Source organism: Platichthys flesus, chromosome 4 (genome assembly GCF_949316205.1).
Source record: "Platichthys flesus chromosome 4, fPlaFle2.1, whole genome shotgun sequence".
NCBI lineage: Eukaryota > Metazoa > Chordata > Actinopteri > Pleuronectiformes > Pleuronectidae > Platichthys > Platichthys flesus.
The window spans coordinates 22,328,277-22,353,702 of NC_084948.1; the positions used below are offsets into that span (position 1 = coordinate 22,328,277).

At 45.0% G+C, this 25,426-nt stretch overlaps 1 protein-coding gene across 1 annotated transcript in view; it reads left to right on the forward strand.

The window, feature by feature from the left end:
* The first annotated feature begins 15,390 nt into the window (after positions 1 to 15,390).
* robo1 (roundabout, axon guidance receptor, homolog 1 (Drosophila)) overlaps positions 15,391 to 25,426 on the forward strand; it is a 122,363-nt gene continuing 112,327 nt past the window's right edge. Inside the window, exon 1 of the mRNA XM_062386367.1 lies at positions 15,391 to 16,227. Within this exon, the coding sequence (XP_062242351.1) occupies positions 16,167 to 16,227 (61 nt within the window). The 5' untranslated portion in view covers positions 15,391 to 16,166. The remainder of the gene's footprint in view (positions 16,228 to 25,426) is intronic.

Below are 25,426 nucleotides of genomic sequence, written 5' to 3' on the forward strand. Positions count from 1 at the left end.
CCGACAGACTGCCACGCTGTCAGCTAAAGGGGTCGGATGCACTCTGATTAAGATTCCTCTTACCGCCCCACCCCAGCCTCCCTGCCCAAATTAACCCCCTGTCACCGGCCCACAAAGAGAATGGGCATGGCCGAGTCAGATTTATTTCACACTGAGCCATCATCAGGGCACCGTCGGCCACCCATCTCCCCCCCCCACAAGCCCCACACACACACACACACGCCGGGCCCCTTTGGCCTCTCCTCCCCCCCTGGTCCCGCCCTTTCACCGCCTGTCACACACTCAACCTGTCACACTGGAAGAAGACACAGGCACAAAGACGAGCGCGTATCAAAAGAAGCTGATTAGCAATTAATGGTGCATCATTGTGTTTTGCATCGGGACTGCGTGCACGGTGCATGTGTGTGCACGGAGAGTGGCGTTGTCAATCATGCAGAGTGTGCCCTGGCCCGTCCTCTGCCGCCCTGCCCATGTGCTCTCTCCAGGGAGCAGCCACTTATGGCTATTGATACGGCAGACATGACTCCGTTCGACACCCAGACACACTCACACCCGAGCTGAACAGGGGACAACGGGAACAACCTCCTGCTGAGCACAGACAGGAGCACAACACTGACGACTGCAGCAACATCTATTTTTTACGGATCTATACCCAACGACTGATTGACGCGTGTCTGAGGTTATTACTTAATTCGACCCAGACACAAAGTTTTCATCATCCACAACCGCTGAGATTGTGGATGAATTATTGTTTTTTGCTGCAATGTGGGTGTTTGAATCCTGCAGCCAGAGACCGAGTTTACAGGGATGGGGCCTGGTTCTTCTCAGTGTGTCCGCGCTCTGCTTGTTCCATGGAGGCGGAGGGCTGGAGGTTCGGACCATGGGGGGGGGAAGCGGACAGAATGCGTCTGGGTTCTCAGTCCCTGTGGTGTTATTGTTGACAGAGATTGGAGTCGCTCAGGATGGGGCCAACGAGGAAACACCACCAGCTCCCACCGCGGAACACGAGGATGACAACACTTTGGGCTACACAGGTACTGATGCTGCGTTCCCACTTCCTCCTAACACTGAATATGTTTGACCTGCACTGAGCCAAGTGATGGATATGTGGCTGTTTACACATTCATCTGCTGAAAATGTAAAGTTTCTCTTTACTACTTGATGTACACAAGTGTGATGTGGACACTGCAGCACACACAGACTGAGAATTTATGTTTTTATCGAAGAAGGAAGCATATTGTGACCAGCAAAGCTTTCAAATGAAGAATAATTTTGGCTGTGTGGTGCACACAGGCAATATGGGCATGTGTTGTTTATAACACAAGGTATACAAACCCCTTACATATAAGCCTTCACTGAGAAAAGCAATCAAACCAAAATGCAGTTGCGGGGGGGGGGGGGGGGGGGGGGGCCGTTGTTTACATTTAAAATCAGAAATCACCCCCCAAGTCTTTGGACCGAATAAGTAAGCTTCGGCGTTAGACAGCAGTTTCCACATGTGTTTCCATGGCAGATATATAAAGTCTCCATCATGTGGCTGCAGCTGAACGTGTCTTAGTTTGGAGTCTGGGAGGAGAAATGTTGGTGGAGCCAGAATCTACACGGGCCATCCAGCTCTGTAGGGAAATGAAGAGCCAGCAATGAGGGACTTCACCTGAGGGACAGAAGAGCCAACCAGGACCGAAGTCTGGAGGAAATTACTGATGACGCATGTGTTTTGTTTGGGTTTCTGGGCTCTTTCTCTACAGAGTGAGCTTGGGAGGAGGGGGGGGGTTCTCAGTTTGTCGTGGAAGCACGGAGACCTTCCTCCCTTGGTGATTTACTGGACCTCACACAGTTTCAGCAAAGTGAAGGGAAGTCCACATTAACTGCCAAAGCTGTTAGTTCTTCCTCGTGTGCGGTAGCTTGGCAGCTTGAGGTGTTATTTTAAGTAACATTCAGGCAAAAGGCAATTATCTTTAGAATCTCATTTGGCCTTTTAATGAAGAATTGTTGTATTAAACTTATATTAGTACTTAATTCTTTACATTGAAACTTTTTAGTTTTTAAAAGCCTTCTCGTGTTTGTAAGAGGGAAATCGTGTCACATCTGCCTCACTGCATTCGGGTTCATCTCTAAACTGATTGGTCCGGTGGAGTTCATCTTCAATCCGGCCACTTAATCCCATCTGTGCATGAAAGTGAAGGAAAGCGATCCGGCCCAGCCAGTGAATTGGAAATGAGACTAATGTGATCTAATACCTCAGTCTGCCGCTGATTGAATAAAGTGGGCAGCTGCCAAAGACTCCATTTTCAGGGTGCTTGACTCGACGCATGGGAAAGTGAGGATAATCTTGACTGCTGCCAGTTTCGGCCAAAGTGAACATGCAGTTCACCTTCAAACGTTACAGTGAAGAGACTTCCAGGAGCCTGCATGGTTGTGTGTAATTGTGAGTCTCGGCCATGTGATCTCATTGACCTTCACAGAGAAAGAGATTCATTGATCTAAGAGTAAGTTCCTCCGTTTATCTGATCACATGACATTGAGGAACAAGAGTTATCTGTCCTGTTAGAACCTGAAAAAAGGATCGAGCTACGTCAAGTTGAGGGAAGAACTTTGGACGAGCGTGATCGATACTGTGACCCGACGTTCTTGGCTTCATATTAAACAATACCCACCCGGCACAGCACCAGGGGGTGACCTGGTGACATCTCAAAGTCACCAGGTCACTGACACAGCTGTGAGTTTCATAAGGAGCCCCATGCTGACCTGAAGCTAGCAATACACTACAAGTGTTTTTCATCGGCCCCCAAAGACTCTGACTCTCAGCCAACTCTAAATTGTTTCCCGATATCAGAGAGCGTTGCATAGAACTCCATTCATAATAAATGAGACTGACCTGTGTGAAGGCGGTGGATTAGAGAGGCGTGCTAAAACTCAAGCACTTTGCTTTAGCCGCTGCTCGGCAGGAAACACAGGGAGATGAGACAGATCTTCGGTTGTTGTGACGTGACATGAAAAGCTCAGCGGGACTTCAGAGAGCCCGTCAGTGCACGTACCCTCCCTCTCCACCGACAGCGACCAATGCGTTTTGTCACACATCACAAAAGATGGCGAGTTTTGCAGAGTGGCTGCATTTGTGCGGTTATGGAAACAAGTGAGGGGAACCGAGGGCTGCGAGCTGTCACCGCAGCTGATTGGCTCCATGATAAAGGGTCCGGGCCACTGTAATACTGCGTTTTATCTTCTCTTCAAAGTGGTCGTCCCTGAACGTCTAGAACGAACCATTCACTTGGACTGAAGGGTGAAGAGATGAGTGACGTGAAAACAAACACGGCTTACCGAGAGCTGCCGAGTCAGAGAGGTGAACCTCCAAGTTCTGATAAATACCCATATGGTGATAATTTAAATGGTGCTCAGATGGTTTCAAAGACACAGACTCAAAATTGAGTGAATTTGAGATTATTCACTGAGAATATTGTAACAACAGGAGTATAAATGGAACCTGACCCACTCAAGATACTTGTTCAAGTACTATGGTGATTAAAGGAGACATGTTATACTCGTAATCAGGTTTATAATTTCAACTTGGGTTATTTCTATAAAAGGTTTCCATCGTCTCACTGTCCATTGCTGCAGCTCCTCTTTTCAGCCACTTTTATCAAATGTTTTGTTTTAGCTCCTGTCTCTTTAAGACCCTCTGCGTGATATATACCTCACTCTGCTCTGATTGGTCAGCTGGCCCACCCTGTTGTGATTGGTTAAGCATTTTAAACGCATTTAGGAAGCTCTTGTTTCATTTGTTAGCGGGGCATGCCAGCCGTTAGGGTTTGAACCGTGCGGAAGTATCAGCCGAATAACTGGCAGGAGTTTCAGGAGCATCAGGAGAAGTGTTCTTTTTCAGGGAGAGGAGATACCTTTAGACTTTTAAACTTTTATCCAAAATAAAAACAATATATCACACTGGAGGAAAGAGAAAAACTGAAAAGCATAAAATGTGTCCTTTAAGATAAATGTCCTTCATGATACATTAATCCTCCTTTCTCCAGATGGGAATCACTTTCCTTCCTGCAACCGAATTTAAACATGACATTGTTTTTGTCTCCAATATATCCAAGAGTTAGCGCCAGACATTTTTCTCTGAGAGAATATAAACAGGTCTCTGCTGAGTTTGACCTGCGGCAGCTATCGAAAGAACACATGCCGTCACTGAACTATGAATTCAAAGTGTTGTGTGACACAGTTCTGTCAGCTGACGCTTTGTCACATGACACATCTCCCCTGAAGTATACATTAGCCTTAAGCTTCATATATACTTTACAAGAATCTGTTATTAAGTGGTAATGGCCGATGGGAACCTGTTGGTGTTTTTAACTCATAGCTGTGACTGGATGTGGCAGATCCATGGATGGAGAACCAATTAGATGTCTACAGCTCTCAGAAAAAAAGTCCATTTGCTTTCAGAAAAGACAAAAACATGTTTATTCCAGCTTCCTATATCCTCCAGTAAGTTAATAAATGTTGTTTCCAGGAATTAAAAGCAACATACATTTGTGGATCAGGGACTCTGAGCAGAGTTAGAGCTCCACACACAAACGTAGCACAATGCACATGTTTCATATAATCCTGACCCACACTTTTAATAATCTTAATTTAACATGTGTAAAGGAAAATATAACTACGTTTTTCTTTTGAACATTTGTTGATTGGTTGATTTGTTTGTGTAGATTGGACAATGCATCTGTGAACACATTACTCACAAACTGTCAATGTCAACTTTACCAATATAGCTCCAAAACTTGGTTGGCTAAAGTGCATTAGCAATACGTATTGTTTCTAAATAATTAAATATAATAAAGTTAAAAAAAATATCTGATGGTTTATAAACATTCTCAAAGGAGGCCAAAGAGAAAGATTTGATTTTAAGCTTGAAGTTACACAATCATTTTATTGGTCTCAATTATTGACACCAATTTCTTTCCATATTTCTTTCTCTAACTATTAATGCGGTTTGACTCCTGATTTGTTTTAGAGATTAAACATAATCTCCCACATTGCCGTTATCTCTAAAATGATATGAATGTAGTCATATTTTTTTCGCCGCACAGTTTAACTCCCATTCACTTGCACATAGGCTCAGTCGCCTTTTATGATAAGATCATGTTACAACAGTTTGCTGCTCACATTCATAACTCTGCAGAAGGTCAGTGGGTGGAGAGCGGCTGTCCGATCTCTCCATATTGAGTTGAAGGTGGAGTAAATACATGGCACTAACAGCTTTACAGCACCAAAGAGATGGAGAGCTTCACTCTCCATTCGTCCTCTGCACTCGTTACTTGGCTGCTGCTCTCGCCTTGAGTCCCCACCCTCAAAAAACCAATTTCCTTGACTGTGTCACCCCCACGTATATTACCCAGGAGTCACCACAGCATCAGTGTGTCACGTCTCCTCGCCACTCACCTAATGTTCATCAGTCTCTGGGCTCGAGCAATCGTGCAACATGAAAAAGACAAAGTGAGGGCTGCATGTGCATCCAGCCGCACTCTCACATTCTATCCCCAGTACAGCAGCACTCATCTCCTACCAGTGTAACAATAGAGAAAGATTCCACGGCCACGCCTGGAGGAGCAATTCACTCGAGATATAATTAGTAATATCCATGCACTAATGTCCGACATGCAGCACCCCCCCCCCCCCCCCCGCCTCTGTGCTGCTTAGGCCAGGGGAGGGTTTGCTCCCCCCCCCCCCCCCCCCATGCAATCTCTTTTCATCTCCCTGAGCCGCACAGCTCAGCTTAGCGCCGTCCCAGGAAATAGCTCTATTAGCCATTCTGTCAAGATAGCGAGCGGAGTAATGTGGTCAAGAGGCACTGAAGATTTGAGATGGGAGCTAGCTCCAGTGTGCAGGGGGCCCGAAAGCACCAAAACACAATGAGAATTCAATTTGAATATTCAGATTCACGTTTCGAGCGTCCTCGTGGTAATTGGGGAGAAGATTGGATGTAGGCTTTTGTGAAGTCGTAGTCATCGGCTGCTCCTGCTCAGTCAAACGCACTTTAATGTCTCAGTGAAAGTGTTTTCTTATGGTGCAAATGGGTCAAATCCGTCACCATCTCAATGGGAACAGACTGGAATCCTGTGGCTCCTTCGACGTAAGAGTTAATGGTTCACGTAGCGTCTATAACACAAACACTGAATATTTTATTTAACATTTATTTTTCGTTAAAACTATTATTCTCTGGGAAATTGGTGAAAATGTAAGAACAAAAACTAAATCATACCTCGCAATTATTGACATATCCGGCCAAAAAAAAAAAGCAGTTTCCTGGTTCTTGCTTGATCAGAATTTGATCCTTTCTGTCTTATGGAAATCTGAAAGTCTAGAGGAGCTGTATCAGATGATCATTTTCAACCTCATATATGTTGGGAGGCTGGAAGTCAACATGTTTAAACAAAGGAAATCTAATGTACGTAAACCCCAGGTTAATCTGCCCAAACATAGCAAACTTAAATTACACATGAGGCCGATTGACACCTTTTATATTTAAATAATGGGGCCATTTGGAAACGTCAAGTTTTTCATCCTTAATACCTTGACACAGCAAACCAGTGTGGTCAGAGCTGTATTAGCTTAGAGCTCCTGCAATGCCGAAGAATTCTCTCACCAGACCAGTGTTATATATAATGTTGGCTGGACAGGTGTTTGGTTTTGCTGGAGAACTTAAATAAGTAACGATCCATAAAATCCAAACCACAACTTCATAGAGACTTGGAAGATAAATCAATTTTTTTAGCCAAAATAATGTTTTAGACTCTGTCGATATAATCCTAATAGTTTATATATTCTTACTTATTTTGACATTTATTTAGAATTCAAGATTTAACTACTTTTTTAAACAAATGTACTGAAAATGCGAATACATCCATGACGCAGCACAACCTTTATAAATTACAGCTTTTTTAAATAATCCACACATCGTGTTTGACTTTATTTGTTTGTTTTTTTTCCAAAGGTGCCTTTGCTTTCAGATCAATTAGACATTTTCATGAGCTAACACGTAGAGAGAGCTCTCCACCTCACTGACAGCCCTGTGCACTCCTCCCTGCACTAATGACTCTGATAACTGTGACTATGACTGGCGGCTTGATGATCTGTAGAAAAAAAACAATTTCTGGTTTTATTAGCAGCGATGTGACTCGTGCATAGTCATGTTAACGTTCAGCCACGGAGCCATGCAGGCCAGGTGTCTGTGAGCTGGGGGGGGAGGGGGGCTGTGGAGACTCAGCAGTGCGACTGTGTCTCAGCAGGACTCGGTGTCTGTGTGAACCAGAGGAGAATATCAGGAGATTGCGGGGACGGCTTTAAATCTGGGCAGCACCTGCTCCCTGGACTCCGGCGCGTGGTGTGAGGTCAGCAGCGGCAGATATCCCATCGATCATATTTATTACATTCGTCCCAGCGCCAGTTTGTTTTGGCAGCTGATCGCACCAGGGAAAGAGAGAGAAAGAGAGGAAGAATAGGCTTTTTATCTGAGAGAGGGAGGAATGTTTTTTTAGCATGGACCAGTGTCTTTGCACTTTTCTCTGCTCGGGGGTCTACAGAGAGAGATCAGTCACCGAAGTTGGCTTTAAGGCCCCAATTGAAACCACAACTACTGTAGAATGAGATTCTAAGTACAGCTCTGGAAAGTTTCTGGACGTTTTACCTTCGAGGAAGAAAATAAATATTATCGTCCCTGAAATTCACGACTCTGCGGCACTGTGGGTTTCGCAGCCGAGGTTTTTCGGAGAATACTGAAGGAGCAATTTGTGTTTTTACTTCTTTGATTGATTTGGTTTAAATAATATGAAACCCAAACGGTTTGAAATTGGAATGTTTATCTAGCCCCAAAAAAACTAGAGAATGTATTTTAAACCGGGAATCATCTGACATTTTATCTACAGCAGCGGTGTAGCTCCAGGGATATCAATGTCAGTTTGTTGGTTGGTTAGTTCGGTCCAGACTGAAATATCTTTTCGACTGCTGGATGGATGGCAATGACATTCCACACAGATAAATCTGATCCTCAGAGGACAATTTAAAATTACTTTAGAGATCTTCTGCCTTTTCATCCAGCACAAGACTGACTTTACAGTTTGGAGTGAAGCATCAAAACAGCTATGGGATTGATTATGAGGAAACTGGCAGCAGGGATTTGTGTCCTGCTCAGAATGAATTATGACATCATTATGAGCCTCCCTGGCTTTTTCATCTGATGCCAGCATCAGCTCAATTTCTAATTCATGACCAAATGTCTGCAAAACCAATTAAATATTGCACATTAACAACTATTAGCTCGCTAACACACAGTGCTAACTATTATACATGCATGCTGTGAGCATGTTAGCATGCTGATTTAGCATTTAGCTCAAAGCAACATGAGTACAAACTCACAGAGATGATAGCATGATAGTCTTTTAAGAACAAACTGCAGCCTCAAAATACAAAATGTGTTTTTGATAACTGACCAAGGTAATTTGTGAATATTAGATTATCTATGACAATGCTTTTCCACCATTACATAACGTTTTTACTAGATGTTTATGTCTGGAGTCAATCGTATAATTTTACACTTTGGTGACAACATCCGGAATGTGCAGCTGCTTCTCTTATATTCAGTTGTTTTCAGCTGTTACTGTCACATTCGTTCACCAAAAACATGGAATGGCTGAGCAAGAAAAATGCTTTCTAAAAAGCTAAACCCACGGCCCTGTGCATGACTCGGTAGAAAGAAGACGTTTTTTATCTCCAGGATCTCGACCCCTGCTCTCTCGCCGGCCACGTGATTGGCTGAGGTCAAGCAGTGATAGGAACAGAGGAATCTCTTGGCTCACTCCCCCTGAGCCCCACTCTCAGCCGTTTAAAGCTCTCCTCTCTCTCTAAACCAATTACGCCAGTTAAGCGTGAAACACAATCCTGCTTGATTTTGACATCACGCATCTCTATGTTGGGGGGGGGCGGCGAGCAACAGGTCGCTCAAAAGACGAGCTGTGTTCGACAAAAAGAAGAGCGACTCAAGGACGGTCAGAGACACTGTGACATTGTCTAATCGTGCTCAGATCCGGTCTTTGTGTTACACCAGTGCAGACGTGTGCAGATATTCACAAAGTAGAAACTGCTGTATAGTAATATTGAGGGTTAACATAACAAATTGAGCATCTTTCCATTTGGATCAGAATCTTAAAGGAGGGGACTTTAAACTGAAACTACTTGTCAAGGAAGTTTAATGATCAACGTTGTATATAACATGTTAATTAGCAGGGAGCTTGATATAGTTAGTTTACTTGCAGGATGCTTACTTACGAGAAGACTGCATCCTTAACCCTCGATGCTTTCACATCTTATCAGAGCCAATAAGTTATTTTACCCTGCCTGAAACTGTTTCCTCTCCGTCTCTTTCTTTTTGAAAACAAAATGCGTTAGCGCTGCGTTTATCTACGATTAGCATTTTTTCTGAAGTGCAGAACGTTCCTGCGAACTTTGTTAACGTCCGCCGCCGCGAATACCCCAGCGACCGCCTGCGTCTTGATGTTGCTGCCAGGACGTTATGTGATAGCTGGGTTATTTTAATCAGCCTCCACAGGCCATGTCGAGGCCTGACGCTAAACAGATGCTAATATGAGGCCCATTAAAAGACACAGGGTAAGAAGGGATTGAGTGTGCGCGGGGAAGCGGAAAAGCAACAGCCTGTTTATCGCCTCATCCCGCTTTGTGCTGCAAACCCTCGTCACGGCATCCTCTGAGGCTCGCCCCTCCGTCTTTCTCCTCTGTGTCTGCCCCCCCCACCGCCCCCCCCACCGCCTCACATTTCTTGCGGCAGCGTCATGCATGGGGGCATTCCCTGAACAGGAACAGATTTGTTCAGTTCGCTGTCGTCTTCTTTCATCGGACCTCTCTCTCTCTCTCTCTCTCTCTCTCTCTCTCTCTCTCTCTCTCTCTCTCTCTCTCTCTCTCTCTCTCTCTCTCTTTTTTATCATGTCTGAAAGCTGAACAGAGAGGCTATAGTGAGGAGAGGAATGTTCTCACTCCCCTGTTTATGTTTTGTTGCACTCTGTTTTGCATCTCTCTCGCTCTTCAGACAGCCCGTCCCTTTCTCTCGTCCCCTGGCATACCCTCAATATAATGGAGACAAGAGACATTTTTTGTCTTGTCCTCTTTTTTAACAGACCTTTTGGCTTGTTTCTGAGGTTCATCTCAGTGGGTTACAGGGATTTATTCTGGGTTGGTGCCCAGAATGATGTATTATTTGGCTCTCGTGCAGGGCTGAGGGGTGAGAGTGTTGTCCACGGTGGACAGGTAAGAGGAAATGGCCTGGCAATCACCGAAGTTACTGTTGTAGAAGTTCCAGAAACATGACAAGACTGCCGACTCTTTGGCAAAATCGAAATTGATTTTGTTTTAATCGCCCCTTTGGCCCCTGGTTATGTTTAACACTAATGCCAAAATTCTGTTGAAACGAGCACTAAACTTTTTGCTATATGTGATTAATACTGAAAACCATATTACTTTTTCAAAACCCACATGGGCTACATCGAAATGTGAGGCTGCTCTACAGTGGTGGAGTCCTGAAGCCTCATCACTCCCTCAGCGACCAATCAAAAATGATAAGTTGCCTCTCCTCGCTGTGGCATAGCTACACCAACATGATCTAACCTCCTCTGCACCTCAGGTCGTTTCTCCTCTCCTCCCTCACATCACTCCTTGAAGTCCACCCCCTTTCCTTTCAGTCGATTCATTTCCCATGTTAACTCTCTGTCATCCTGGCTGAAAATCATCTCGTTCTCCATGGCGGAGCGAGGAGGGGGGGGGGAGCGATCCTCAACCTGCGCTTGAAAAAAAAAAAAAAAAACCCTCCTTCAACAAGCGTGTATCCTGCAGACCACACACATCAATCATGCAGCCGTTACATCCTACAGGAAGTTTTAAAAATAAAAGACTTCCATGTGCAGTTAGCAACTGGATAAATGTTGGCTCAGGTGAATAAACGCTATTCCATATGTTTACACTCCTCTATTTTAAACCTGTGGTCCTTCGCCGTGATGGGTGACGAGATGTGGGCGGGGCTGCTAAATGATGGCTGCCCGTCGCCGGCTCACGAAGACCACACATTGGAATCTCTGTTTCGTAAAAAAGAGAAAAAGCAGTGCGATGAATAAATAAAAGGACGTCTCCCCAAGGACGGGACATAAATGATAAAAGGCTGCAGTAAATGTGAGGCAAGTGAAGTACGGTAACCATCCAGCTGAAGTTTCTGTGAAGGGAACTCAAAACAGACTGAACCAGTGACGGCTGCGTTCTGTCCAAGGTGACTCGAGCTGCAACGCTGGCAAGTTTCTGTTTTACTTCAGGAGGCAGATCTCCGCCTGTGGAAATCCCAAAATGCCTCTCTTATTGTGAGGACTGGGAAAGTGTCCTTACCCTATATTGGGAGTGCTGTGTTTGCCTCTCAACAGGGGGGAAAGCTTTTTTGTTTCATTCCATCTTGTTTGGGGCGATGGTGAGACGGGAATGAAAGCCATTAAATAGTCTTAGTCAGGGAAAAAAGGGAATGTGGGCTCCTCTGCCTTACCCCGCCTGTGTGTCACCCCATAACCTCTATGGTGAGGGGGCCCAGGTTTTGTGTGGGAGTCCAAACACGTCTGAAAAGGGACCCAGCGTGTCGCCTACAGGATCCCCCGTCCTGCTGCATGCATCAGAAACATCATAAGAAAAGAGGGAACGTCCACAAACCTCTTTTGAATATTGAAAGGAGAATTACTGGAAATAGAAAAGGCCAGGGAGATGAGAGACAGTCCCTCCATTGAGTGATGGGGCGGCAAGATGGAGAAAGGAGTGAACTTCACCATGCACATTATATAGAGTTGCCCTCATTAAGATCCCATCGTCCTCCGGGGGGGGGGGGGGACGGAAACATTGTCACTGGATTTAGGAGACTAGCCAAGACTGCAGGGGTTTCTGTATCTGGCAGATCTCAAGGGTAGAAGCATGAAGGGCTCATGGTGGGAAGTGGAGCGATGTTTGCAGTCGGTTGCCGTCTTTTGGAATCTTCGAGAGGACCTTTGGTTTGGATTTTTATCATCTGCAACTTCTCAAGGAAAACCTGGGATTCAACAAGGGCAGCAGTGAGTCGTGGGATTCGCTTGACTCTCCTTTGCTTGAGATAGACGAGTCCGCAGCCACCGCACCGGGAGGAAAGGTGAATTCTTTATCGTGGTGCTGTCCACAATCATCACCATGCAGACTATCTGCTTGCTGGTGGCGTTGTTTGCCATGCTGGTCATGCTGGGAGTCCCTAAAGACCACAATGGTCCACACAGAGCCCATCACAGCTCTGGGTTACAGAAGTCTCTCTTGTGCAAACGGCTGCCTAATAATTCTGGACTGCATCGAAACCGGCAGAGTCCGAGGCACTCCCACAACAAACCAAACAAATGTAACCAGGCCTTTCACAGTAAGTACAAAAAAGTGCTGTATTACTTTAGTGTCATGCCCAAAAAAATAATGACTCATCAAATCTTTGACAATCATTGTCAATATAATTGGATGGATATTAAATTCAAAGCTGTTTTGCTTCTCTTTAGTGGTTGTTGAAAACCAAAATGCCCGTAGGGTTCAGCAGCGAGGGATTTGAATCCTTCTGTGCCTTGTATGTTCTTGTAAGAGTAAGTGCAAAACATTTCTGTTGGGGTGTTAAAAGCTCTCCGCTCCCTCTGCTGCCATTACAGCCCCGACAGTTTGTCATTTTGCTTGCCTCTTGCCGGTTTGATGGAGGTTGCAGGGGAGATGGGGGCGGGGGACAGAGCGCCTCCCTGTGCATGGGGCTCAGATGCCATAACTTGTGGTGCTCTGGGGATTTCTTTCTTTTTTTGACAACCACAGATGAAGGGTGAAACTGAGCCTGAATACAAAAGGGTCTTGTACGCCATCAAGCTGGGAAGTTGTGGCATTAAAGGTGTGACCGAGGCCAACAGTACTTTTTAAGCACACTACAAACTATAAGGGGGTCTCCTTTTGTAATATGCACATTTAACGATAGTAATAAGATGTTTCTATTTCTCCTCTTACATATGAGAAATGAGAGCTTTGATTAGTATCTGCCTTTGTGTGTGTGTGTTTTTACCATCTTATTCTTTGCTGTGTCACATCGAACTTTTAAAATGCTCACATCCTCTTGTATTAATCAGACGAACTCCTCTCCTGGTGGGTGCAAGTGAAGACTTTGCAGATTTTTGGCAATTGATTTAGGCTGTAGAAGCGTTTCATGGAAAACAGGGCACATGAGGACAAAATGAAGTGTGTAAAACTGTAATATAATGCACACATGGATGAGTAATAAAAATGTTAACAGATGAAAGACGGGCTCTTTTGTCTTAGTATGTCCGTTGGGTAGCTCTCATCAATAGATTCACTGAGGGGATAAACTTAAAGAATGTTGTCTTTTTTGTGACCTGGAGCATAGAAGAAGATGCCGTATCTATTACGTATGTGATTAAAAGCATTTTGTTTCACTATCCCAATGATCGTATTCATTTATATGCGGATAACTTGTCCCCTAAGTTTAATGAATATACATAAAGTGCTGCTTTATAGTGGCTATTCATGTTTATTTCACTGGTGATGCACATTGCAGTGAAAATAAGAAGTAAAAAGCCATGTGTTGAAGTTTTAAAATATGGATTGAATTCTTTTATTCTCTTTTCATTGTTAGAGAACAAGAGTTGAAATTAAATAGCAGTGCAACGTCATTACTGCTCCTTCATTAAACATAAGTTATTCTCGCCATTACAGCTATTTATGGCTTTTATGTGCATTTGTGATCAGATTTAGATCATGAATATGATTATTATTCTCCATATATTTTCTCAGCTTACAATATTGCATTTGTGAGAAAAAGAGGCATGGTGGTTCAGTGGGTAACAGAGATGCCTCACAGTAGGACGGTTCTGGGTTTGAACCCGGGCCTCTCTATGTGGAGTTTGCATGATCTCCGTTTGTCTGTGTGGGTTTTCTGCAGCTTCCTCCTGTCCAAAGTCATGCAACTGTGGTTAACTGAAGTCTCTAACTTGCCTGTAGGTGTAAAAGGTGTGAGGGGTTGTTTGTGTTTCTGTACCCACCTCTTGCCCAATATCAGCTGGGATTGGCTGTGTGGCCCACAAAGGATAAACGGTACCGATGATGGATGGATGCAGTAAAAGGTCATCATTAGTTGTGGGTGTTTGCTCAGAGAATTATCTGTTTTGTGCATTAAACAGCTCAAGAGACCTTGGGCTTGATGACTAATGTGCCACTGGGTCCGATAGAAGAGACAGATTGCAGCTGCTCTCGTTAGATTAGTTCAGGCAGCCTTCACTGGGGGGCGCTGTTGGGTAACAAATGCACAGTGAGGTTGACAGAGAGAGAGAGAGAGAGAGAACCTTTGAGCAGAGCTGAGCAAATGAGAAAATCTTCTGCTCTTCTCCTCTCCCACTGTTTCCCTTTTTATGCCTTTCATTCGTTTCAGAAGCTTTAATGCAGGATAACTTGCACAGTTATAAATTATGTAGCCCTGTGCCAGGCTCTGGGTCTAAAGTTAGTAATGCTACAGAGGCCTGGAGGAATAAATATAGGCTAAAGTATCACAGCAGGGCAGAGGCATGGCTTCTAAACTACAACAGAAAAAACACATGTTAATGTTGAATCATACATTTGTTATTAGGAATAAGGATTGCCAGATCAATTGGAAACCAAAGTTGAATCTGTCATCTACTGAACTGTATGCACTTTGTAGTATATGTGGTCATAAATAGTGGACTTACACATACATTATCTTCCTTGGTTTTTATTATTTAATCAGAAACTGGATGGGAGTGTTTGGAAACATATGAAAAACCTCTCATTCCATAATAGAGGCTAGAGTTGTTTGGATTGCATGTAAATCTAAAAGTATTTGAATAGAAACAGTACAATAACCACAAGCACACCAGCATTTGTCATTTCTCTCATGCTGAGATAAATTTACTTTGTGTTAAATCTGAAAAATAGTAGTTAATAGCCGAACTAGCTTATAATACTGAGACACTAATGGGGTATGAAACCAAAGGAGACACAACAAACCATAAAGTATGTTAGAAGCATTGTGGCTGGATACTAACCAAACGCTTTCTGTCAAACCCCCTTTCGGGAATATCAGCGGAATGTGGCGGTTACAGTTGGTTTCAGTCTGCACAGGATGAATCAAGTCAATCGCTTTTTCTAAGGTTTTCTTTTATTCTGGGACATAGTTAAAGAAAAGCCAGCAGACTGTGCCGGTGCGCGCTGCGTAACTGCGCTGCTCACTGGGATCCGGGCGCGAAGAGGTTAAATCTCTTCTCAGGGAAACATTGTCGGGTCTATGGAGGGGGTAGAAAGGCGCATACCAATTGTCGAGGTATTCCGCTTTTCCCTTGAATGAAATGCTGTGGGTATGAATCCGTGTCTGCCCCCTCTCGCCTGAGGTCCGGGGGTCTGCGACGCGCGCTGGGGATCGGTCGGAGCTCAAACCGGGGGCGGAAAGTGATGGAAAAGTTGCAGTGATCTCGCGCGCGGATCTGCTGGATGAGGGAGGACGCGGGGCGAACTCGCAAAGTTTCCGATCTCGAGTGACAGATTCAGACCTGGACAGAGATAATGTGACTGCGGGGACGGAGCCTTTTCTTTTTTACGCGTGGACTTCTGCGTCTTCTCCCCGAGTTTCGAGCGAACTTTGAGTTTGCGCTGGATTTATTATTCATCCTTTTTCCTCTTCTGCGCACAAAGGAACTAAATGATTTGAATGGGATCGTCTGGCTGGTCACTGAGCGCTTTGGCAGTAACGGGATGAATCCAAAGACAGGATAGAGCTGTTTCTGTTCATCCATGGTTTCAAACTATTCACTCCTTTTGAAACAGAACATGTGCTGATATCCCTGGAACTGTTCGAGCTCATTTTTTATATTTTGAAATACTTCTTCTCATCTGAAACAAGAAGCCAGCTCGTAATTTACTGCTCTGATCAACGAACCAAATGTTAAATGTTCAAACTGTGGACTCTGAGAATTAGTTTTCCAGTTTGACATGAAGGAGTGGATGGCTAAGCTGCTTTTTGAATAATTTGGATTACACTAGGATATTTCCCATTAGAGAGGCGTTGAATGATGTCTCCAACTTTTATTGGATTTGCATTTCTGTTAGGAATTCTCCATGTGTGCTCAGGTAAGTTCATAACCATTATTACCAATAATCTGGTTTCTTTATGGGCTTTTATTTGGGTTTTACAAGTTGACCTTTGAAACAGAAAAAGAAAAGGATCAAAACAAAACAATCCCAATTCATTCCTTAACTGTGAAGATACCATAGATTTATAATTTATAATTTATAATTTTCAGAGTTAAAGGTGTTTTAGTTATTCAAATAAATGCTGATCAAAGCAGTTTTATTTAATATAATTTATTGAAGTTTAAACTCCATGACAGGAATATGTCTTCCCAGTGAAAAATTGTCACTTCAGGGCATATGGACACAAACTTTCCCACCCATTAGAAGACACATCTTTCAACAGTGGGCTTTTTGTTTGAGGCCTCGCTCTGATAAAAACATGAGGCTCATCTCATGGTGAAGGCAAAAAAAAGAATTCTGACACAAAACTGTGACATTTTCCCTCCGGACCAAGGAAGTCAAACTCACAGGAGTTGTCTAAGTTCTAAGAGCTGAGCACACACAAAGTCACACATGGAGTGCTGAAGCCATGTGGGATCAGTGGAGGCAGCAGCTATCATCGGTCAAACCGACAGCACAAACCCCAACGGGGTCCATGTTTCCATGCACACCACCATTCTGCCCATGGATGATATTATAGCTGAGTGCAACATTTCCTTTTATTGTCTTTAAAATGGAAATCAGCTGCATATGAAACGAGGCAGGTTTTAATCCATTTCTTTTTATATTAGTGTTTTAACTCACGGTTGTGCCACTTCCAAACCTCATGTGAAGCAACATCAGCCTGGTTTCACTTGTCCAAGTCATGTGACGCCGTCTGTATTGTTCCTTATTATCCTTCACATTATAACTCCTCAAGCATTGCATCACATGGGTGTCTTCATAGAGCCCCTGGACCATGAGAGGAGTTTCAGGGTTTTCCAGGTCAGTTGCCTCTGAGTTATGAGGAAGTGTCTGCCACACTTTTACAAGTGCACAGCCCAGAATGGTGGTTTACACAAAGAAAAACAGCTAGTTTAAAGGGACAGTTCACCCAGAAATGAAAATGCACTCATTATCTACTCACCACTATGTCGAGGGAGGGGTGGGTGAAGTGTTTGAGTCCACAAAACACTTTTGGAGTTTCAGGGGTAAACAGTGCTGGAGCCAAATCCAATATATTTACAAAGTAACTGGGGACCAATTGTTTAAACGTGAAAAAACCACAGAAAAAGGGGAATTTTAAACTTCCTCCACTTCCTCACAGTGGTGAGTAGATAATGAGTGAACTTTTATTGTTGTGTGAACTAAGACGAACCAACTAGATAATAAAACATTTAAGAAATGATTAAAAGCAGAAACACCCAGGCCCGTCCACTGCTGTTTAACACGTCTCCAGCACACCTATTTAATTGCCTAAGTAGCTTTCCAGTGTAATTTGTTTTCAAGTTTAGACCTGAAAAGCCGCAATGACCTACCTGTCCAAAGTCAAATCCCAGATGTCCCTACAAGTGAGGTTTTTTCCGTGTGAAAGTCAGAGACCTTAAATCATCATGTCTCAAATGAGATGATTCTATTTTTACCAGTGCATTGTGTAAGACATTTAAAACCACTATATGAGGTTGTTCTTCTGTGTCAATCTTTGTTTTAAGATCTTCATCATAAATGTCACTTCCTCGCGTGCTTCCTGAATTGGCTCTTTGTTAGTGTAGACGGGCAGAGATGAAACGGGGGGGGAAAGCCTGTGACAACCTCAGTTTGAGGAAACACTGTAGCACCTAAACAGGAAGTCGGGTCAGAGGTGAGCGTCGAGGACTAGGTGGCGGCTGCTCCACCTCCAGCCGGGATCCTGAGCTGGAGCTGAGCCGGTAATGGTCCCGTCCTGTGGGAGAGACAGTCGGACACCGGGGTTTCCAATTACGCTAGGCTGTGGGGATGTTGTCTGGGGAGAGGCGTGAGAATAGAGCCCGTTAGCAGAGGCAGACTAGACTTCAAATGCTCACAGGATTGGTCGTGGATTAGACACTAGTGTGGGGAAAATTGGATTATGTGCAGCTCGCGAGGAAAATGATTCATATTTGCTGGTAATTGAAGGGATAACAACTTTATTCTAGTGTAGAGATGGTATCTTATCTCTAAAGAAAACATTCAATGGTGTTTCGTAACATCTCCCCCGGATCCCATCAAGATTGTTTCCAGATTGCTGGCGCGGCTGCAATAAAGTATTTATATTCCACCTCAATGTGTGAAATACAGAGAGAGAGATTGGAAGACCTTTGCCCCCGTCCAACTTGGGTTGACGTGCTTATTGCTGCCTTGCTCCATCTGTAGGCGGTAAATTGATACCTCCATACATCACTCTGCTATCAGGTGATCTGTCCTGCTGCTCCACACCAAATGGTTATCGCTCCTCAGAGGTTCGATTCCGATGAATGCAAGAGTTGGCTACACTTCTCCCCCTCAGGATTACTTATAAGAACATTGTATATCAGATTATAGCTAAATAACATCTGCATTCTTTTCTGTTTGGATGATTATATCCGAGCTCAACAGTGAGTGTGTAACAGGGCTGATGAAAGTATGGACGGAGGGCTGTGTGGGTAATAAGCTCCAGCAGCACCTAGCCGTTGAGGTCTTGACAAATTGACTCGTAAGTGCTGATAAATTGCAGAGCCCCCCCGCCTCCTACATCACGACGCTGTGACAAGACACAGAAGGCTGCCGAGCCAATTAATGACCAGAGAGCACAGGTGAGACCCGTCTCTGTCTCCTGTCTCCTCCCTGTTACCTCTCACATGGCCCTGAAAGCTCACTCATTAGAGCCAACCTCCCTACCTCCTTCCCTCCGCCGTCTCTCACACCTTCCCACTTATTTATTTTTATATCAGCGTCTTGGAAAATAGCTCCATTATTCCAAATAGGGCCCAAAATCATGTTGTTTTTGAGGGGTTAACCTTCTTCATGGATGTTGGGTGAGAGCTCTGCTGTTCACCTCTTTACCTGAGGTGGAGAAATCTCCCACCCATGCGAGATGACAAGTGTCGATATCTCTATAACTTCGACTAATGCACATTAATCTGCTCCTAATCCAAATCAAGCAGGGTTTCACACCTTAAGATCCAGGATTAGGCAGACTTTGGCTTAGTGAAACCGCATGGAGGAATGTGGGGGGGTGGGGTGGTGGGGGGGGGCAGCCCGGCGTCCTCTTCCTGTTCCTGAGAACCGCGGCTAAGTCATTAATGAGTGACTAGATAAACATTTCAAAGCAGTTTGTCGGAGGGCAGATAAATTAGCCGGTGACTCCTAATGATCTGCTTTCCCCACACTGCTCTTCAATTAACAACCTAAAGGCACTGGTTAATTGGATTAATTAAGAGATCCATCTGACGTCAATGGTTTTTGTAATTTGCCGTGGCTGCAGTCTGGCTGATAAGCATGTCAGCGAGGAGGACCGAGATGGTGTCATGAAACTGTGAATCCCTCCCAGTGGCCTCTCGTCAACCTCTCTGTGTTTTTAAATTCCTCCGAAACGAGCTGTGTGAGAACTGAGGTTTGTTTTGCTCGTCGCTCGCACACAACGTGTGTACGACTTATTTAGCAAAGGATTGACTCTATCCATGAAGTTGTGTGTGTCAGTCTCAGATCTAAAAGTGTAGCGTGAGACAGAGCAAAGACGTCTACACCGAGAATACTCTGCAACACAACTTGTTATCCATAGCGAGAGTTGTCTGACAGGACGAGGCAGCAGGCGGGGCCCGGGATATAGGCTGTGCTACACTCACGGGTCAGTCAGTATATATATAGTTAATGCATCTTGTTCTGAACTTGACGTGGAGGACAAACATTCCCTATTGCCACTTGGTGCAGGAAGTGATAAATGACGTATCCTCCCCGGATGAAAGGTGCAGTCTGGTTTCCGTCTCGGCTCCCGAATGACAGGCTTAGAATTCCCACCGCTTTGCCTCCTGCTATGAAAAATGCAAAAAGCGTGTGTGTTGCAGACGCGGCGATACACGAGCAAATTACATAATGCTAATCCACATTTGATTCGACACCACATATGCATGTTTACTCCAATCTAGCCTCGCCCGTGGATTAGTTTCCCCATGACTCCACTAATATAGATGTGAGTGGGAAGGAAAAACAGAGAGGAGGGGTGTGCGTGTGTGTGTGTGTGTGGGGGGTGGTGTTGGTGAAAGGGGGCTTAAGGAATCTCTCCATCCTCTTACCCATCCCCCTCATTTTTTTTGTTTTGTTTTGGCCCAATTTTTTAAGATGTGCCTTTTTTTTGTGACTGGTCAGCGCAAAGCCTTTCTTGAATAAGGCAGGCCGACACGCAAGAAAGGGCCTGTGGGGACGGGGAGGCCACATTGTGTCGCCTTCACAGGGCGATTGTGAGGCATGGAGGAGGGGAACAGAAAGCTTCACTAGGGACTGAGGAGGGTGGAGGGCGTGGGGGTGGTGGGCGGCTACACACAAAGGCAACCCCAGGGTGTGGAGGGGAGTGTGGGGGGGGGGAGTGTGTGGGATGAAGGTGGAGGACGGAGCAGTCAAACACACCGTGATACATCAGCTCTGGGAGTTCTCTTGATCCGGCTCTCGGCGCTCGCCTTGCATGTTCTTACTGTTCCCTCGTGGCCCAGAATGTGCTGATGAGGGCGATAGCGGTGGAAAAAGTGTGAGGCAAGGGGAGCCTGGTGTTGTTTTTTTTTTGTGTGTGTCTCTTTTAAAGGTGGACATCTGAGGGAGAGGTGAGGTTGATTTTCAGAAGTGCTGCGTAAATGAAAGGCTTCTGTGTGGCATTGAGGGTTCGGTACGAGCCAACCTCCCTCGTGCGTCTAAAATCTGCCTGCTCAGGAACTCCCAGAAGGCTCGGGGGGGCTTGGCGTTTGCTGTGGTGGTGAAGGGATGCTACCGTGGGGTGCTCTCCACGCTGTGCATCTTAAAGAGGCTCAGGCCGCCCTCCCTTTCATTTCCACCACTGGGGAAGACTGAGCGATGGCATTGAGGACACTCTTTCCCCCAGTACCCTTCTTTTCTTTCTCCCTCCCAGAGCTCAGGCCTCCTCCCAGTCTCTCTGTGACCATTCTATTACCCCCTCAGTGCAAGGCCTGGGTACACTTTTGAAATGCTAAACCTGTCTTTGGTTATAACTGACAGGGGGAAATAGTATTAAAGAGGCTGAGAGGAATAGATTAAATTAGCAGTTAAAAGAGAGACTGCTAATTAGGTGATTAATGTCTTCGGTTCCTCCCCCTCTCAGCTCTGCTGTTGTATTTAAGATTTCCTCTGGTGACAAGCCCCCCCTCCCCCTTCCATCAAAATTTACTGTTTATCTAAAAATGTATAATTTAAACATATATTTAATCATCACAGTGAATATGATGCACTCAGAGAGTTGTGTTCAAAAGAGCTGCATCAGCAGTTTTATGCACAGGCTCCGGGGGGCTAATTCTGTCACACAAAAGACAGCGATAAAAGTAGGAGGGGTGCGTTCCATTTAAGAGGAAGCGCTGGAAAACATAATTAATGGGAAGGTGACCTTGAAATTCACTATTATAGGACTGCTTTTAGAGGCACTCCCACCATTCAGCCGTAACCATGGTGAGGACAAATTCAAATAACTGGGTGAATTTCCACGAGTTGGGAGATTAACTCCAATCCTGATCTGCTATGAGATGTTCCTGCTTCCTGGAAGGGTTTGTGACATTACCGTTGAATCAAGAAGTCACCTTTTCGAAAAGAACACAATAATCCCAAACAGTTTCTCAATGTATTTGTTGTGGATAATGTGCATTGGTCTCACTTTCCACACGAACACCATTGAGCCCTTTGAGCAGGAATGATGCTTGGGACTTTCCCCCTTTGAAAACCTTTAAACTCGACTTGTTTCCATTTGGAGCGACTTGCCGAGCTGTTTATCAGTTCTCCCCGTCACCTTTCAGTCTCCCTCCACTGTGCAGTCCTCCCTCTCATTCACTCACTTCGCTCTCTCTCCCTCCCACGTCCCTTTGCTTTGCTTGTGCAATGAAAGCCCTAATTGAATAACAATTGTCACCAGTTGAGGGACAGGTTCTTCAGGCTTTAAGCACAAAATTGCTTTTGAATTTGCCTGCGTGTCTGTCCTCAGGCCTTAATCGGAAGCTGCATAGCTCAAACTAATAATAGAGTCTTTAGGTTTAGAGCCTCACCTCCATTTCCATCCATGCACTTGAGTAATCTCACATTTTTTTTGGCTCATGAAGACACTGTTGCAGAACGTGTGAAGGTGCTCCGTGTTAAATGTCGTCCTACTTGACGGCTGTGATTCTTTCTGGCATTCAGTCCTGACAGCCAGTGTTTATCCCATCTCATTATGGCCTCTAATCAGAGCATACTATTCACTTTTGTCTCCACCTCAGCTCGGCGCTGTGATGATAATGACGGCCGTCCTTTCAACATCTTCAAGTGTGTTTGGGTTCCTCTTTCCAAGTAGCAGAAGCCAAAATATCTTTTCTTTACCCCGTGGATTTGATTGAGCTGCGTTGATGCCTCGTTTCTTTCTATTTGCTTTTTTAACTTTGCCTGGTAGAAATGTGTCAGTTTTGATTTAGACCTCCAGCAGCTGTCATATCCTATTTGTTGTTTTTGTGGGATAACGCATTTTTAGGGAGGAGTTAATATAGCATAACTGTTGGAATGCAAACTCTATAAAGTGTTGTCTGTGATATCTGCTTCTGCAATGGCTGCCTCACTGTTGATACATCTTTAAATGAAGAATTTGAGTGGAATCATTGAATTGCTCAGTGTGGGTGTTTGACAGGCTGGTGGAGGGAGGGGTCTCTCCTCTCTTGCATTTGTCATCACAGCTGTCCTGCACAGATCTGGCTCTCCTCCCCCTCTCCATCCAGCTCCAACAGGCTTTCGTCGACATTTTATTCAAATGTTTAACAAATTGTGTTTTGCTGTCAAACACCGAAAGCTGACGTACGGTCAAGTCATTTTCCGTTATAGCATGAAAAGAAACCCGCTCCACTCTGTACCTGCACTGTTGTTATGTGATTTGAAGAGAGGACGTGGTAAGTGGTTGCTGGAAAGCAGACAGGCCACTGAGCAGTTGTCTGCAGAAGGAAATTTCTTTTTAATGCCAGACTGGGCACAGTCTCCCCTCTGTGGACGTCTAGAAAAAGGCCTCTTGGCAGACTTTGCCCCTTCATTAATTTTGACCAAATATTTACTGTGCATCACGTGGCATGCCTCATAGCCCGCTTTCGTTTTTCCAGGCCAGGTTTTGAACATTTTGGGGCAATTTGTGTTCCATTTGGCTGGACGCGGGCCATGCCCCACTCAGCAGGCCCGTGCTGGTGTCTCTGGGTTCCTGCCACATGAGAAACTGGCTCCGCTGAGTCTTAACCTACGCTTCGCCTGTGGGAGCCACGTCTCACTTTAATAATACCTTGTATCCGCAGCTACAGCGCATGAACCATTCTTACATATATGCATGCACACAGGCAAACTTGCACACATTTACACTCTGCTGCTATGTGCTCCGTGCTTACCCTTTTAACCTAAAGGGCACCGGAAAGAATTGTGCCAAGTTTCTGTGCTCGGGCATAACCGTTTGTACCCACCGGGTGAATGCTGTAACTGAAATTACCTTTCAACGCCCAGCTGTCTGAGATTGGCTCTAGAATGCGTTTGGCTGAACATTTAGAATAGTCCACACAAGCGGTTAAGGTCATCAGCTCTGCTCTCGGGGACTGAAACTGAACACCAGTATCAGCCGCGGCCATCAAGTAAATAACATTTAAAAAGCATTAGGTGCTTTTTGGCCGTGCCTGCCCCAATTCCCTTTGGCATCTCATCAGAGCTGTTCTTTTCTCTTGGCACCGAGCCCAAATGTCATACTCCGTGTGGCTGGGCCGTGCCAGCTGAGTGTGCTGCTCCTTCCTCCTCACCGCCCGGTGGCCCGCTCCCCCCCCCCCCGGCCCTCCCTCTGCTCCGTGTCACCTCTCACAGTCCCCTCATGACCGAGGAGGAGAGAAACTGCATCCAGTTCTCCCAGTGACCTTGGGAGGAGCGGACTACAGCACCTTATTGTTTTGGACACAAAACTGAGCAGACAGCAGATTTGGAATTAAATTAAGCCTTATTTACATTAGCCCTACTGTGCTGGCGGTGCAATAATTGCGTCATGAAGTCTTTGAAACAGAGTCGCAACCGTCTCTTCCTCTCTTCCCCCTTTCAACCATGCATTTGTTTTTCAAAATACTGAACAAATTGCTTTTCGGAAATACAATTTATTAATCTCCTGAGGATTCCGCGTCTTGGAACAAGTCGGCAGTGAGACTCTTGCCGTCCCCTGTTGGGAAATAAATGCGCCAGCCTATTCAATTACCCCCGCTTCTCCGATGCAGCCGTCGCAAGCTGCTTTGATGTATCATTGAGATTGCAACGGTCAAACCTCATTAAAAATCTGGCAATGTTAGAAAACAAAAAATATAAGTAATTGCCCACTCGTGCTCCGCCGTGCTTCTTTTCGACGCACGCAGAAGCCTCCTGTTAGAAGGTCTGAGCAAAGCATCTGGGCTCCATTTTAATTACAGCTCTTTTCCCTGCTTCTCTGCTCTGCTCAATCAATGGCATCCTCGACACTGGCGTTGGAGTTCTTTCAGGAGAAGCTTGTGAGGGGGTTTTCTCCTCGCAGGTCCTCGCACTGAATACTCAGGGTCAGCTCGAAGGAGTTTGCGAGTCTGATGGAAGTCACACTGTATGGATATGGATAGATACTGGACGGACTGGCACACACACACATAAGCAGACTGACTCGCTTGTTGCAGCCATACTGCTCTGTTCGGTCCATCTGCCGGGTCTCCAGAGCCAATTTGATGGGCAGCTTCCTAACAAGCATTCCAGTCTTTTCCACTGCAGATTTCCTCCCTGTGTCAGTGAATAAAAAAAAAAAAAGCATGAAGCTGAATTTATCCTGCAGGAATGAATTCTGCCCTTGTGGCCTTCTGCTGAGTTTGACAGCTTTTACTTGTTTCTAATGACACTCACTGGAGTAGCACGGCATCGTGGAGGAGCTACAACTCATCCACAATTGTGTCCCCTGGGTTTCTGATGAAAAATCCTTATTGTATAGAATGATTCCCTTATTTATGTCTTTTCGCAGTCATTCCACATTGTGACTGAGAGTATATCTCAAATTACTATGGATATTTACATCGTGGGAGCG